General features: G+C 42.9%; 1 protein-coding gene across 3 annotated transcripts in view; it reads right to left on the minus strand.

Annotated features, from left to right (window-relative positions):
- LSAMP (limbic system associated membrane protein) overlaps positions 1-14,147 on the minus strand; it is a 2,408,919-nt gene that overhangs the window by 63,039 nt on the left and 2,331,733 nt on the right. For all 3 annotated transcript variants that reach the window (XM_060234657.1, XM_060234655.1, XM_060234656.1), the window contains one exon: positions 8,379-8,513. In XM_060234657.1, coding sequence (XP_060090640.1) covers positions 8,379-8,513 — 135 coding nt within the window. The remainder of the gene's footprint in view (positions 1-8,378; positions 8,514-14,147) is intronic.

Below are 14,147 nucleotides of genomic sequence, written 5' to 3' on the forward strand. Positions count from 1 at the left end.
CATATCAAACAGATGCTCTCCCACTGAGACACAGCCCTCCCTAGCAGTGGCAATAGGATCCTGAGAAAGCTAGCTTGCATCTGACTTAAGTCAATAACGAGTTACAGAGTGACAGCGTAATGGACAAATGTCCAAGATGGGTGGAACCAATTCACAGTGTTACAAAAGAGAAACAAAGCAGTTTGGAAAGCACTGGGAGGAAACAAGACAGAGGACTGTCAAGGATGCGATGGGTCACTACCTTGCCCTTCTTGGGAATGGAATTGAACATGAGGTAGTGGTGTGGTCTTCCAGTCCTTGTTATCCTGACAACTGGAACCCACATGTCCCTGGTGGAACACACTTGTAACATCACACAAATGATAATGCTGAAAAACTCCAGGCACCTGTATACCATTGCACTTCTGGACTACCACCAAAGTGATGAACCACGTGTCCAAAGGTACAGGAAGGCCTTCATGAAGATATAGTTTAAGATAGCATTTGGGTGTTCTTCCTTCTTGAACTATCAACAATAATGCTGGCATTTATGTGCAGTGCTGGCAGTTTAGTGGCCCATCATCATGGGGGCTTTAGAGAGTTAGCAGAATTTTTTTAGAAAAACTTTTGTGAATTAAAGAGGAAAGGGAATAATCCGCTGTGAGAAACTGATACATTTATATAACCTTTCTCCTGCTTGCTTGCTCTCATTTTCATAATGGTGAAGGAAATATAATGTGACCTATACAAGTAGAAATACTGTGTTTGAAAAACCAGACCTTGGTATAAAATTTGTTCTGAGAGTTAAAGATAAATAAGGCAAACACAAGGAGAGGATCGAGGTGTTTTTTTTTTTTTTTAAATCTTCCTGTGTGAATGTTCTTTTCTTTGGCAGTAAATCTCTGCCATCTGCAGCAAGACAAACCATTTCCGCTCCATTGGACCCAACACATGAGATGAGTCATGAAATGAACAAATACCTTTCTACAGACCTGAAAGCTACACCACCAGGCCTAGTGATGGCTTTGTATTCCTGCTCCCTGCCAAGACACTGGCTCACTCACTTTCAGCCTCATTCTTCATGTTAGCCACACTCCATGGCACTTTAAGAGAGACTTTCTAGGCAGGCCCATGGCCAGATCCTTGGGCTGTAATCCTGATTGGTCACCTTTCTATTGAAGGCACTTAAAATAAGCAATTCCCCCTAGTGAGAAGTAGGCTTCCCAATGCCCTCGCCCTGGCAGGGGACCCTAGCATTTGCAGCCTCCTCCCCCGCTCTCCAAAAATCTGAAAGTGTGTCTCCTCCGCTGTCACCCGCCAGCCCTTGCCTCAATCAGCGCATGACTAATGCTCACTTGCCTACTCATGTCCCTTCCAACCTTCAGTTGCTCGGCCAGTGCAACAAGACGCGTCCCGACAAAGGAGCAGCACGCCTGGAGCCACCATGGGCCCTACTACATCCCCGCGTGCTGGGTCCTAGCGCCTGCTGTTTTCTCGGACTCTTCCTTGGTCTCAGTGCTCACAGGCTCAGCCTTAATTATTCCAACTCTGGCCAAACCCAGCCTACAAGTTGCTGAGGCCTGACCCCCGCCCTTCTGCTGTTCATTAACGAGTTGGCGTTGGGAGTTAGCAGTAGGGTTGCCAATCCCCAGGTGGGGGCAGGGGATACCCCGGTTTGGAGGCCCTCCCCCCCTACTTCAGGGTCATCAGAAAGAGAGGAAAGGGGAGGGAAATGTCTGCTGGGAACTCTGTTATTCCCAATGAAGATTTATTCCCATAGAAAATCATGGAGAATTGATCCACGGGTATCTGGGGCTCCGGGGAGGGCTGTTTTTTGGGGTAAATGCACCAAATTTTCAGTATAGCATCTAGTGCCTCTCCCCAAAATACCTCCCAAGTTTCAAAAAGATTGGACCAGGGGGTCCAATTCTATGAGCCCCAAGAAGGTGCCCCTATCCTTCATTATTTCCTATGGAAGGAAGGAATTGAAAAGGTCTGCCGTCCCTTTAAATGTGATGGTCAGAATTCCCTTTGGAGTTCAATTATGCTTGTCACAGCCTTGATCTTGGCTCCACCCCCAAAGTCTCCTGGCTCCACCCCCAAAGTCCTCAGATATTTCTTGAATTGGACTTGGCAACCCTAGTGAGAAGATACTGCAGTCAAAGTTGTGGCAGCCTGACTTGGTCTGAAGAGGCCTTTGTCTCTGAACCAGATATTTATCTGCCTATAATTTCCACACATGAAGCTTTTAGACAAGGAAGAAAAGATGGAAGAACAAAACCCTCTTTAACCCAAATGGAAGATAAACCTGAATGTAAGATCAGGGTTGCCAACGATGGGTTAGGAAATTCCTGGAGATCTGGGGGTGGAGTCTGGGAAGGGTGTAGTTTGGGGAGCCTCAGCAGAGTACGATGCCACAGAGGCTACCCTCCAAAGAAGCTGTTTTCTCCACTAGTGGAACTGATTTATGTAAACTGGGGATTAGTGTAATTCCATGAGATCTCCAGGCCTCCAGGCCCCATCTGGAAGTTTATTCAAAAATGGAGTACTATATGTAATTGCAACTTGTATGGGGATTTTAGATGCCCCCTGCTTTTCTTGACAGTATATATGAGAAAAAATAGTTTTCCTTTTAAGTGAATAAGACTCCCTTTCAAGTAAACAAACAGGAGACCCACAAAAGGCTCTCATTTCTCCCTCCCCTACTATTTCCTCTTTCCCTTCTCCAAAAGCCCCTATAGCCTCTCACTTTTTCCTGGTTCTTTCTCTCCTTACCACCCACCAATAATTCTGAATGCTAGCCTTTCTCTTCTGCGTACACACTGGCCACAGGAGATTTCAACATGTGTCGTTGCTTTCTATATCACTTGAGGCAACCACTTGAACCTTCATCCACCATCCAATCCCAGTTCTCCAACATGGGTGTCAAACTCTTTTGTTATGAGGGCCAGATCTGACATAAATGAGACCTTGTTAGGCCAGGCCGTGTGTGTCATAAAATGAAATGCCGGGTAACGGAGATATAAACTTTATAAAGGACACAAACACAATTAAAGATTTTTTTTCAAACCCCCCCCCCCTAAAATAAAACATGCTTAAAGCATTAGCATTCTTGCAATATTGTGATCAGTATCAAAGCGAGTGCTCCCTCTCCCCCACTTCCTTTCCATGAGAGGAGCCTCAGCCAATGGGGAAAACAGAGGCTTTGCTCTATGGCTTCTGTGCAATTGAGAAAGCCTGACAAAGCAAGCTGTGACACAGAAAGAAGCAAGAGAGAGGGAGAAGGAAGCAGACTTGCTCGTGGACCTGATAGGAGCCCTCCGGGGGCCTGATCCAGCCTCTGGGCTGCAGGTTTGACACCCCCACTCTGATATTTTTTTACTTGAGTGTTATACACCATTGCAACACAAGTCGAAACTTCTAACCCTGTTCTACTTTGACCTGCAGTTTTCACACCTCAGACCCTTCACCTTCTGCCTGCGAAATCTTTCAGTAATGTCACTTGGCCCTTTCCTTAAATCCCTATGCTGGTTCCCTGTCCTCTCCTGGATCCATCAGAAATGTGTTGTCCACACCTTCAATAACTTCTATGGCTTTTCACCCTTTATCTCTCTCTGTTCTGCTGTACTGATACTTTCTTGTCCATGGGATTTATTTATTTAGGCAATTTATATTTATTTAGGCAATTTCTATTCTGCCCTTTTCCAAAAATGGGCCCAATAATAATAATAATAATAAATTTTATTTCTACCCCGCCCTCCCCGCAAAGCGGCTCAGGGCGGCTAACAGTAAGTAATATATTAACATAAATAGTAAAACATTAGATTAGCAATTAAAATTACACATATAAAACCCCGTTAATTCAGTTAAAATACTTAATTTTACATTACATTATATATATATCTGGCAGTAATAGCTGTTCTGGCGCTGAATCTGCCAGTTTAAATGGTGTTAGAGATGGCGGTTCTTCGTTCATTGCAACTCAGCAGTCCGTATCATTATAGGCGTGTCTAAAAAGGGCAGTCTTGCAGGCCCTGCGGAACTGGTCGAGGTTCCGCAGGGCCCGCACCTCCTCCGGGAGCTGGTTCCACAGGGTAGATAACAACATTCTAAAAACAGTATAAACAACAGTTAAAACCAAATCAATATGATCACAATTTGACAGATCATAAGAAGTTAAAATGGTGGCTCAGTTGGGCACATATTATATATACTGAGGATCTAGAACAGTAAAAGTAAAATTAATGTTACAGCAGAGTTGGTATTTGCAGCATAGGGCCTGCCGATGGTAGACAGTTGCAATATCCTCTGCTTCTTTCAAGTCTCCCTAAAGCTTTCTGTTCTCTGTTCTTCATCAGTCTGTATGCTTAGTCCTCCAAGAAGTCCTTTATGATTCTGCCACTATTTCTTCCTCAAAATGCACCTCATCTATGAAGCTGTTGGCGTATAATTCTCAGCTTGAAATCGCTTAAACTCACATAACTGAATGGAACACATAATCTCCCACTGCCACTTTCACTTACACCTTGTAAGATACAATGCTATATAAACAATAAAATCAAAACATCAATAAGAATAGAAGACCAAATAAAGTCAAGACTGGCTAAAGACATAAGTGCCAACAACTTAAAGAAATATGTAGGGATAGTCTCATGTTCATCCGGAGATGTCCCCATTTTGTTCCTGTCATTTTCACTCGCTTTCCTCTTTCAGGCCATGGCAGCTTTCTATTCTTGTCAACATGTGGCAAATAAAAGCCGACAAGCAATGCTGATTTAAAAGGCACAGAAAATTCTGATTCCTGAGATCACCAATTTGCTACTCTTCAAATCAGGCCCAAGATTTTTAAAAAATTGGATACACACCCAATGTGATTCTCAAGGCTCAAACCTCTCTCAAGACTTATAACTCAAATCCATTAAATTGTATCTATGAATACACACACGCACATAAATCTGCAAAGAGGTCCCTCATTAAAAAAATCAAGAATGTGCTAAGGTATGTTGCTCAATCTATTATTCAAATATTATGGGATTCAGGCGTTTTGATTTTGGGAATAAAACTGTATTCCCTGTGGCTTTCATCTCTCCTACAAGGGAAGGGTAAATATGTTTTAGCTACACACAGGATAAGGACATAAGATAAGCCATGTTGGATCAGGCCAACACTCTGTGTCACACAGCCCCCCCCAAAAAATCCAAGTGCCATCAGGAGGTTCACAAGTGGGTCTAGAAGCCCTTCCACTTTGCCCTCCCCCCCTCAAGCACCAAGAATACAGAGCATCACTGCCCCAGACAGTTCCAGTAATATACTGTGGCTAATAGCCACTGATGGACCTCAACTCCATATTTTTATCCAATCCTCTCTTGAAGCTGACTATGCTTGTAGCTGCCACCACCTCCAGTGGCACTGAATTCCACATGTTAATCACCCTTTGGGTGAAGAAGTACTTCCTTTTATCTGTTTTAACCCTACTGCTCAGCAATTTCATTGAATGCCCATGAGTTCTTGTATTGTGAGAAAGGGAGAAAAGTACTTCTTTCTCTGCTTTCTTCATCCCATGCATAATCTGGTAAACTTCTATCAAGTCACCCCACAATTCCCACAATGTCTATGTTTTCTCCCAACACTAAACATTCCAACTCACCAATTTTACTTTGAATACTTCTGCATTTGTATACAAACATCTATAATTTCCCAGGCAAGTTAGGCCCACAACCTTCCTCCTGCTGCCTCGAAACTTTGGCAGACAGTCCATACTGTTAGTCACCATCTCAGTGGACAACTCTGATCCATTACCCGGTAGAAAAGTAACAGCTAACCCTTCATCTCTTTGAGATGAGTCCTCCCGAAACAGAGACATTTCATCTCCTGTCCGCTTTCCCCCAAGATTTAGTTTAAAAACTGCTCTGCCACATTTTTGATTTTAAGCGCCAGCAGCCTGGTTCCATTTGGGGACAAGTGGAGACCATCTCTTTTGTACAGCTCCCGCTTGTTCCAGAAAGCATCCCAGTGCCTAACAAACTTATACCCTTCCTCCCTACACCATCGGCTCATCCACACATTGAGACTTCTAATTTGCGCCTGTCTCTCCAGCCCTGCACGTGGAACAGTTAGCACTTCTGAGAAGGCTACCTTGGAGGTCCTGGCCTTAAGTCTCCTGCCTAGCAGCCTAAATTTTTCCTTTAGGACCTCACGACTGCATTTTCCCACATCGTTGGTGCCAACATGCACTACGACCACTGGCTCCTCCCCAGCACTGTCTATCAGCCTATCTACAACATGTGTAATGTCTGCTACCTTTGCACCAGGCAGGAAAGTCACCATAAAGTCAGTACCCAGTTTTGCCACCCAGCTGTTTACTTGCCTAAGGATCGAATCACCAACTACCAAGACCCCCCCCCCCCCGCCCAAGGATGGTTCCTTGATGCGAAAGGATACCCGCTCATCAACTGAAGAAGAGGTCCCTTCTGAGGGCGCATTCCCCTTATCCGCAGCATGGTGTCCTGTTCCCTCTCGACCCTCATGCTCCCTGGCAGCAACGGGGCTACCATGTTCAGAGTGGGGCTCATCTAATACGTCCCTGAGAGTCTTCTCCGAGTGCCTAACTGACTGCTCTGCATCTCCATGTCAGTCACCTCGGCCTCAAGGGTACGAACTCGTTCCCTGAGGACCAGAAGCTCCTTACATCAAGCACGCACCCAAGACTTCTGTCCTTTGGGCAGATAGTCATACATGTGACACAGTGCAAAACACTGGGAAGCTCCCACCCCTCTGCTGGCATTCTACCTTCATGATAGCTTTTTAAAAAAATATACAGTCCCCTTTTAAATCCTGTTTTTTTATGTGGCTCTCCTTCTGGAGGGTCTACTTACCTTATTGGGAACACAAGGAAAATAGGGATATGGGTTTTTGCCTCTGGCTCGCGCCTCTGGCAAAAGGTGCAACTTAATAATGCAAAGAGGGTGGGGCCTCAGTCTGCCCCAAGAACCCAGTCACTCCTAATAAGTCAGCAACAATCAACTTCAGCCCACTCAAACCAAACAAATGGCAGTTCCCCAGCATCCACAAACTCAGAAATTTCAGCAATCACACAGTCACACAAACTCAGAAATTCTCATCAACTTCCCCAACTGTTTAGAAAGCCAAACCTCACCCTTATAGCACTTCTTATCTGCTCTCTGGATAAGGATGGACTTTTAAATAATGGTCTCATTAGGCAGAGGCTATTTAAAGGGAAAGAGCACCTCATTTCTCAAACCATGGCAAAATAGGGACCTTTAGAAGAAAATAAGCAACAGAATGTGGCACATATTTACATAGAGATGTGGTCACTCAGAAGATAGCAATTAAAACATCTTGTTGTAATGGTTAGTTATTTTTGTGTCTTTTTTTTTTGCACCTTTATTTTAACATCACAGAATTAGCTGCTTCTTCATATGGGAAAACAGCCCTGATTTAATTAAAACAATGAAGACACCATGCAAGAATGTCACACTATAATGATTCAGTGAAATGTAATTTTCTCATGTAGACAAAGATCCATACCATTAATTGGACATAGCTGTGCTCACGGATGTAAACTTCAGCTAGTTAAGCAAGGCTCCTGTTGGAACATTGAAAAATGGGATCTGGGACTGAGAAGAACACCAGGATGCTAGTTTCACTGTGTCCTGTGTGGATATCCATAGTGCTGCAGGGGTTTGGTAATTTCATGTTTTGTTTTGCTTTTGAGGAGGAAGATATTCAAAAGATGGTGATGGTGGAAATTATTGATGGGTTAGCCAACATATATTCCAGTTTCTCAATGCACATCTTAATTTTTATGAGATCCTTCCCCTTGCTCATCTGTCATAGATTGGTTAGGGAAACCTACTAAAGCTGCCATTGACTTTAACAAAAGTCATCATGTGGTCAAAGATGACATGAGGCTTGTCTGTTTATTTATTTAGTGGACCAAGTGCTTTACGACCTGTATCTACTCCTGGTGTAACCTTAAGGTGAACAAAGTTTACCATTTTACAGCTAAGGAACTGAAATGTTGGGCTGGATCCTGGAAAACCATTTTGCTAATGTTGATGCTTTTGTTTGGCTCAGGGCACCTTTCCCTGATGCAAGGGCAATAATTTCTGGCATCGGAGTGTGGCTCTTCCCCCAGTGGGATATAACCCAATGAGATGGTTACAAAGCAAACTCAGGGTTCACAGAGATTGCATATCAGATTGCCCTCTCTTTGCCCTGGACCATATTGGCTTTAAAAAACAACAAGAAACAAATCAGTCATGAGGCATGTTCTTGGTCAGCTATGACAGGCTTTTCCTTTCTTGCTATTAAACTGCAGGTATAATGGGGGCTAAGCTTTCCTTTCCCCTTGCTGATCTAGTAAGAGAGGTACTCACAATTCACAGTGACTCGGACTTGTTTGACATCTGCTGTGGAAACTTCATTTGCTGCTTTGCACTCGTACTTGCCCGACTGCTCTCGCGTTATCCCCAGGATCTCCAAAAACTCTTCATCACCTTCAAATTCTCTAGCTAGGGGAAGATGGAAGATACAATTCAGTTAGTTATATGCAAAAGTCAGTTGGTTTAGATGATGTTGCATTGCACAGCATATATGAGTGTTTATGAATGATGAAGCTGAAAAACAAAGAGTTCTACAGAATAGTTGTTGGTCTCAATAACTAGGACAGAGATCCTAAAGGCACAGAAGAGGACATGAATTACGCAGAGTGTTTTTTTCATGTTACTTGTAAGGATATAGTTCAAGCATAAAACCTTTAGAAGCCTCAATGAGCCAGTAATTGCTGCATGTAACTGTGACATAACATCTTAGTATAATTTACTACAGGCTGCAAACAGGAGTGACACAATATGTGCACAGGTCTTGCATTGAGACACATACAGGCTGTGTTATATTTGCAAGGGCAGCATTATGGCACTGGCCAATATTTCTTGAAGAGAATCAACATACCTAACAGCGACTTTTAATCAACAGAGTAACTGTCATTAGAAAACAGACATAAGAACATAGAGAACATAAGAGAAGCCATGTTGGATCAGGTCAATGGCCCATCCAGTCCAACATTCTGTGCCACACAGTGGCCAAAATACCCAGGTGCAATCAGGCGGTCCATCAGTGGGGCCAGGACACTAGAATCATAGAGTTGGAAGGGACATCCACGGTCATCTAGTCCAACCCCCTGCACAATGCAGGAAATACCTACCCCAAATTCACAGGATCTTCACCACTGTCAGATGGCCATCTAGCTTCTGTTTAAAAACCTCCAAGGAAGGAGAGCCCACCATCTCCTGAGGAAGCCTGTTCCACGGAGGAATCGCTCTAACGGTCAGAAAGTTCTTCCTAATGTTGAGCTGGAAACTCTTTTGATTTAATTTCAACCCATTGGTTCTGGTCCTACCTTCTGGAGCCACAGAAAATAATTCAACACTATCTTCTATATGACAGCCCTTTAAGTACTTGAAGATGGTAATCGTATCACTTCTCAGCTACCTCCTCTCCAGGCTAAACATCCCCAGCTCCTTTCCTCATAGGACTTGGACTCCAGAAGCCCTCACACTGTTGCCCCTCCCAAGCACAAAGAATACAGACCATCCCTTGCCCCAGACAGAGAGTTCCAATGCTACGCTGTGGCTAATAGCCACTGATGGACTTCTGATCCATATGTTTATCTAATCCCCTCTTGAAGTTTGCTATGCTTGTAGCCTTCACTACCTCCTGTGGCAGTGAATTCTATGTGTTAATCACCCTTTGGGTGAAGAAGTACTTCCTTTTATCTACCCCCTTGCTTGCATTCTACTTCATTAATACCTTTTAAAATATACAATCCTTCCTTTAATACCTGTTGTGTTTATGTGGCTCTCCTTACGGAAAGTCTACTTATCTTATTGGGAACACAAGGAAACTAGGGGCCCTACTTCCTGGTCATTCTGGCTACTTACAGTGCCCCCAGGCTAAAAGCCACAGGCCAAGAGCTCTTTAGCTCTTGTGCCTCTGGCAAGGTGCAGCCTTATAAATGCAAAGAGTGTGGGGCCAGCAGTCAGCCCCAGGCAACACAGACACTCTCAAACAGCAACAATCACCTGCTGCAATCACCTACAGCCCACTCAAAACAAACGAGCAGCAGACCAGTTTCTGGATCCATAAATTATATTGCCAGTTCTTCGCGATGTGTGGCTATATAAAAATATGCTCAAATTCTATTACAAAATGTGCTTTTTGGAATTGGAGTATGTACATTCCACATCACTTGTGCTGGAATCTGATCTTAAGTTACAGTCTTAGGAAGCTACAAGATGGGGAACCATCAGGGCTTGTGGGAGAGATGAAAGTCCATTCCCTCTCTTGGTTGGCCCCTGCTATCAAACTTGTTGTTTTGTCTTTGCTTGACAGCATTCCTTCTGCTCCTGTGCATGTGTAGATGTCCTTTCGACTGATAGTTTTTAGTACCACCACCCTCCTTTTAAAAGTCTTTTAGGTTCCTCCATCCCCTCTGCAACCCAGAGGTTGCCTAAAGGTTTGCAGAATTATATACATTAGTGCTTGGTATGTCTGTCTTTCATGGATTTTTTTGGTCTGCAGAGGGAGCCATACTTAGATATTTGATATATGATGTAAAAGTATAGGGGCAAGCAGTAAACATCACCCACATCTCTTCAAAGTTTCTATTGCAGCCGCTTGCACCATTCAATGAGACCATCAATGTCTGATTAAAACTAAACCTGCTCATTCAACAATGTGAGCTGGCTTCAGGAGAAAAAAAATCAGTACAATTTGTGTTACAAAAACTTTAAAATTAAGGTAGCCATCCCACATCATTAAAAAAAGGTTACTCTAACAACCTTGAAATTCTTGGATCTGCGCAGCAAACTTCTGTCCACTTGATGCAGGGATTTCAGTAAGACAAATTCAGGTCTCCATATGTGACTGTAGCCAAAAACAGAGATTCAGATGTTTCTATTCTATGAATGGGGGCATTAGCAGACAATACCTCAATGGTGGTATCAGCAATACCCATCCTTAGAAGCTTCTGTTCCCCTTGGATTCCCTACAGTGGCACCACTGTCTCTGAAATTTCTATTCAATGTACTGGCACGGGTGTTCTGTGGCATATAAGCCAAAAACTATTAGCCAGCTCAGACTAGCTGAGTGCAACAGAGGATGAATGAAAGGTCCTAGCCAAAACTGGGATTTTGAGACTGACTAATCTTTGACCAGAATATTGTTGTTTGCAGTCCCTTCAATCAGGCACTTTAAAACAACAACAACATCAACATCAATGAAAAGAACAGTTCTAAACAGCGCCATTTATAGCTAAAGAACCTTTTCCATTTTTTGAGGTAGGCAAGAGCAGCCAAAACCCCAAAGAAACACTTCTGGATTTGGAGAGTCCTCAAAGCACATCATCTGATCTTCTTCCAAACTGATGACGGATTATACTTTGGCCCATATTTCAATTTTCAAGAGCTGCCAGGATTGATGCAAAGAAAAACAGGCACCTGGATATTGCCTCCACTTTATGAAGGCTGAAGTAGTTTATTATGCAAAGGGACAAAGTAACTGTCCAAGTACAATCTAGGAATTACTCCGATTAACTACTGGAGGGATAATGAAAAAAAGCTTTCTCTGACAAGACAGGCAAGATCCTACAGCTGGTACTCAGAGGGTGGCTTCAGACATTTGTAGAGAGATCAAGTGGGCTGTTGTTTCTTCTTCCGTCACTTGTTTTGAATGTTCAAGCTGGGCAGGTGCATCTCACTGCATGGTAAGATTTGTATGCATCACATGGCAAGACATCACAGTGGAAAGATGAGCACATTCAGCTTTGAATTTTAGAAAACAAATATGGAAAAAGAAGTGCCCAAAGGCTTTCATTATATATATCAAAGCCCTGTGGTATCTCCAGATTCAAAGTAAAAACCAGGAATCAGTAAGCAACTACTAGAGGAAATGTAATAAACAACTGATAACAATGGCCTTTAGAGTGCTTCATGTGTAATCATTTCAAGCATTTCACATGCACGTTAACTCAGTAGTCCCTCAGCAACCCTGCAAGGTAGATCAGTGGCAAAGATGAGATATGACAACTTACCCATGGTTTTTGAGTTCACAGAAAGGAAAGTATTTGAACTGGGGACTTGCTGGTACAAAAATCAGTCTATTATGGTGCAATCCTTATGCAGAGTTATTCCAGTCTAAACCCACTGATTTTGGCTGAGGTGAGTAACTTTGCAAATGATTGCATTGCTAGTCACCATACCAATTTAGCTTACAGCTTATTTACTTTCGTTGTGGTTCTACTCTTTGTACTGGAGTTTATTCAAGCTAGAACACATTCCTAGCTCCCACAGATGCTGTTGAAATGCATAGATGCCCAAGGGGATCTTGCAACACTTACAAAAAAAATCCACATTGTGCCAAATACAAAGCAAAGCATCTGTGAGCGTAATTCCTTGCCTTTTATGAAGCCGCTCACTATCTTGGATTCTCAGTGGAGTAGACATTCCTAGACTATTGTGTGATAGGTATTGCTAGAAGTGTCATCTTCCCAGCTCACCAGTCACAAAACACCCATTCCCACACACAAAAATTAGGTTATAGAAAAAGATTGTCCAGCATGCACAGATATAAGACACATTCTCAAGTGTGAATATGCCCCACCACTGTTCTCCGAGATGGAGTTTTATTATTCTCCCTAGGCCTTCCTGTAATAGATTCAGTCCTGAGGTTTGGCACACTGAAACAGGGTTGAGGGGTCTTCTTGGACCTCAGTGTTTCATTGTAGGCCGATACAATGTAATGCTGATTCTGCATTGAGCAGTGGGTTGAATTAGATGGCCTGTATGGCCTCTTCGCTCTCTGTGATTCTATGATTCTATGCAGTGCTGACTTTATTCCTTGAATGCCACTGCTTGTTGTTGCTGCCATATTTATATTTCTAAAGTGGTTGCTGTGCTTCTGGAGCTGCACGAGCATAGAATTTAAAACTGCGCTTCAAAGTGGTTCAAAATCTAAGCTGAAAAGAGTAGACAGTCAGAAGAGGAACATGGAGAGAGATGGGAAGTAAAATACATTTATAATTTTAGTGAACCAACATTTATTCAGGGGAATGAAGCTTTGATCTATATCTCAATACAGCTATGAAAAACAATCTAGACATAGCCCCCTTTTAAAGTGATGTCTACTAAAAGCAGAACTATTTTTATTTTGAAATTCACTACTAAAGTATGGTGTCATATCACAGTAATAAGAAACAAACAGACACAGTTGGGCATTGTAGCTAAACTTCTTTGCAGAGATTCAGTGTTATTTGCACCAATTCTCTTCAGCCTGCAGACTACGTGGGTCTTGCAAGCTCCCATCTAAATGTCTAAAAGTGGTCGGAGGCTATCTTTGAGGAAGAGGGAAATGAATGGTAAGAAGAACAGAGTCTGTCTGCAGGGAGGCATTAAATTGTCAAGCTTAGGGAAAAAAGAACCAGCAGGGAGTTTGTTTGTTGCTATGTGTTTCATAGCAGCAAAAGGGAGATGGAAGAAGGTGGACATTTTGGACAATTCCCAGAGAAAGCCTCTTGGCTTGCATTATTTTACAAGTTGGAAGTACCACCTGCTTACTGGCATTCTCCATTGTTATAGTTCAAGATGGCCTCCCCACTGTGTAGTCTCCAAATGTTTTCTTAGTTTCGTTTTATGTGTCCTAAATGACGGGTGTTTCTTCACCATAGTCCTAAAGCAAGACAATCCAGCATACAAACACAGCTGCCCTTTACAAAGTTGACCTTTTCTTAGTGACGTCTCGTAAATCTTGGTTATACCACTTTGCCAGTCCCTGTCACCTTGGGGATTATACTCTTCAGAGACTCCTGGATTGATAGTTATCACAGCTGCCCTTGGGTGCTGTGAAGCCAAGCCATGCTTTTGCCATCTTGGTCAACATAAAGCATCTTGCAGTGGAGGCAAAAGAAACAAAGCAGACAGCTGCCAGGCTGAATAGTAAGCAGCACAATCCTATGCAGAGTTAACACCATTCTAAGTCAATTAAAGTTAATGGGTTTAGGACTTAGAAGGCCTTAAAACTCTACTTAGGATTCCTCTTTAAATCTATTATTTGACCAAGAATGCCAGATGATTGCACTTTTGACTGCCAGT

The sequence above is a fragment of the Heteronotia binoei genome, chromosome 3 (genome assembly GCF_032191835.1).
Source record: "Heteronotia binoei isolate CCM8104 ecotype False Entrance Well chromosome 3, APGP_CSIRO_Hbin_v1, whole genome shotgun sequence".
Classification (NCBI taxonomy): Eukaryota; Metazoa; Chordata; class Lepidosauria; order Squamata; family Gekkonidae; genus Heteronotia; species Heteronotia binoei.